This window comes from Aspergillus affinis (assembly GCF_023601865.1).
Source record: "Aspergillus affinis strain CMG 70 chromosome Unknown NODE_136_length_94364_cov_86_416405, whole genome shotgun sequence".
Taxonomy (NCBI): Eukaryota; Fungi; Ascomycota; class Eurotiomycetes; order Eurotiales; family Aspergillaceae; genus Aspergillus; species Aspergillus affinis.
In genome coordinates, this window is record NW_026515917.1 from 91,071 (window position 1) to 94,364 (window position 3,294).

Below are 3,294 nucleotides of genomic sequence, written 5' to 3' on the forward strand. Positions count from 1 at the left end.
TCTGGGCAGAATAAGTCAGCAGGGGCGGGGAAGGGAGGCCACATCAGCAGTTACCGCGCAAGAACATTCAGGTGCAGAATAGTGGGCTTCAGGGGATTTGGGTGAACGGAGTGAAGATAAAGCAGCGGGAGCGCTAAACTCAACAACAGACAGAAGTCAAAAAGAAAAAAGGCAAAAACATACAACAGCCGGGATTCGCTGGTGGTCACCCACCCAACTACTAACCGGCCGGCGTGAGGGGCTTGTGTGTAGTCAATAGGCGGGTGGGTGCCTCTAAACCGGCGACCCTGGCGATCGCTGGCGCCGTCGCGCGATCTCCCTGGGTGCGCCTTAGATGGCACCTGCGTCGCCTGGCGACGCCCGGCAACACCCGGCGACCGGCGCGACCTGGTTGACTACTCCACTTCCTGCCCCTTCCTCCCTCTAGACAGGGAAAACACAACAAAATACACGCTTGATTTACGCAAATCACCCGAGTTATTCGGCAAATCATCATAGTGATTGTATCACAAAACGAAGGTGTCTGCTTGAGTCTATCATAGAAGCTTGTGGACAAACGGCAGACCTGCAAGAATGCTATTTGGTTACTGACACGCGCTACACAGAGCCTACGCAGAAAGCGTATTTTGAAGGCGCCGAATGCATGATAAACCTTCTCCGCCTCTTGATCGAACTATGCCTTGACCCTCAATTGCGTCTTCCAAAACTGAAAATTGAATTAAAGGGCTTCTATCGATTAGAAGGCTGGCATATCCGTTACTTTGAATATCAGAGAAACAATGTCGACGCGGCCAAGGATTGTCGACAAAATCGGATAACAACAGCACTTTTACCTATCTTTATGGCTCTCAACAGGTGCATATCGCCAGACTCAATATATTTGCACCGTTACAATGTTGAATGGGAGAAATTATTTAAAACAGCAAAGAAAGCTTCTCCGCAAATTAATCAGCTATGCGAATATCTGACAAAAGACGATTTCAAAGAAGACATAAATTGTTTCCCGAACGAGCAAAAATATTCTAATGAAGAGTCGGAGGAAAAGGAGAATCAAATTATTGCTACGGTATAATTGGAAGCTATTAGTCCATAACTGAATTGTTTTGCTGCGAGTTCCGTCCGCTTGCCGGATGGAAAGCTCATGCGATATCGTCGGACATGTGCAGCGGCATCATGTCGTCCATTGCCAGGGCCGGTAGGCCAAAAGCCCAAAAGGCCGCTTGAGAGGGTGTTTTTGTAAGTACCTCTCGAAAAGCGTAGCCTTTGTTTCATGGTTCTGAATATCGTTGCATCGAAAAGTATGTATGGAGGCAAGTGTGTTTCTAGGGAGTAATCTGTTTTCGAAATCTTCTATGCGTGCGTATGATCTGTATGATACCCTATATATCCTGGTCCTTACCACTGAAATGCCTAGATGATCGCCCATACAAACGCGCCAAATCCTATTTATAACCCTCTACCTGCCAAAGATCGCGCTACTGCTGTTTTTTCGACGGCCTGTGCAAGTTGATCCGCTCGCATAGATCCTCCATTATGAGTTGATTAATGCTTCCTCAGCCACTGGTACACCCGGGCTGCGATCTTAAGGTTGTTCTTCTCCATGAAAAACATGTGACCGTTGCCATGAATGCCCTCCTTACCGAGATCTACGTATTCGACGTCTACGCCGACTTGCTTCAGATATTCGACGGTACAGTAATCGTATGGTGCATGGAACGACGCTTCGCCAGTAACGACCAGTTCTGGGATTCTGGCCAGGTTCGTCAACTGCTTGGCCGGGGACTTCTGCATGATGCACTCGTTGTGATCATCGTCGACGGCAGCCTCGGTGATCGTCTCGATGTTTTCGGCATTCTTGCCCGCGGATGGTTTGTATCCGATTGGAAGGTCAGTGAGACCGAACGCAAAAGCCGGGCTATTTCCAAACGGGGGACGGAGCGTAAACGGGGGACCAGACGGCTCCAGCTGCACGATGCCCTTCACTCGGTCTGGACGCATGTCTCCGACCCTCCAGCCTAATTCAACCATTAACTAACTTCACAAGTTCATCTTGTTTGACCGAAGATACCGTATGCACCCGCCTGCGAGTGACTGATGATATAACAGTCGCCGACAAGGTCCACTAGAGCTGAATATGCCTGCGCATTTTGCTCTTCGCTTATAAACCGGTCGGTTTGGAACTGCACCTGACTCCGGTAGAAAGCGTCAAAGGTCGGATCGCCCATGCGACCGCTGCCAGGCCATTGCGTGTGAAGCTTCGCCTGTGGCCATTGGTCGCCGTTGTTGGCTACGTCGGTGAAGATATCCGTGACAGAATCGGGGGAGCCAATAGACCCAATACTCCCCTGCCCTGGAGACCAGAAGGAACGGCCGCGCGCGGGCTGGTCTGAGAGATACACAGTGTGGCCTTTGGAGATGAAATAGGAGGCCCATCCCGGCCGTCCATCTGGAGTATCCAGGAAATTGGTGCCGGTCTGACCCGCGCCTGCGATGAAGATAATGGGAAGTGGTGGGTTCGCCGGCGCTGGCTCAGGCGCAAGCTTCTCAACGTAAATTTGCCCTACCATAGCTATTGATGAATAATTGGTTGCATCGTCCTATGTTCCAGTCTTAGATATGCATGGAATATATGAGAATCGAGACTTGCCTTGACTTTGGTGTATTCCCCGCCAACGTAGAGAACCTCCCGCTTAGGAACAATGTCCTTCAGCTGGGTACGGTAAAATTGCGCATTGCCTTTGATAAGAGCGGCTTGCATCACAGATATGAGCAAAGTTAAGGTACCGAGGTTGATCATATTCTGGGAGTTGCAGACACTTTGGAAAGTAGGTGTATGTTTGGGAGAGAAAAGAAATCCAGCTCCGTATTGTAGAGACGGCATTCCTTCTTCGAGCCACACCGCTTTCCTGCTGGGAAAGGGGTTTCTGCTGGAAATACTGCATCACGCTGTTCACCGCCTTTGGGGTGCCTCAAGTGTAGCGGCCAAGGTGATCAGCGCCTCGCTCAAACGAAGCCTCCGAGAGGCCCCGAAATCATACAATATCGATCGTCATCGATATCTCGCTCAATTCAACACATGAGAAGGCATAAATAGTCCTCCTAGATAGCTGAGATTGAGGTCTTCAATGTTACTTCCTGAGCCAAGGATTTCCTGATGCGGACTTGACTTCCCGATACGGACTTCCGATACGAACTTCCTGATATGGGGGATCCTCCGGTACCGTAGTTGATCACCTGACGCCCGTCCCCACCTGACGCCCGTTTTTCAACTCAGCGCCCATATAGAAATTGAAG

General features: G+C 50.1%; 1 protein-coding gene across 1 annotated transcript; it reads right to left on the reverse strand.

Annotated features, from left to right (window-relative positions):
• Window positions 1-1,542: 1,542 nt before the first annotated feature.
• KD926_001780 (alpha/beta hydrolase) lies at window positions 1,543-2,797 on the reverse strand (the record flags this gene model as incomplete). The annotated part of the gene is made up of 3 exons (XM_053105364.1): window positions 1,543-2,015; window positions 2,069-2,597; window positions 2,654-2,797. The coding sequence occupies 3 exons, from the start codon at window positions 2,795-2,797 to the stop codon at window positions 1,543-1,545; spliced, it is 1,146 nt and encodes a 381-aa protein (XP_052951480.1).
• Window positions 2,798-3,294: the final 497 nt, after the last annotated feature.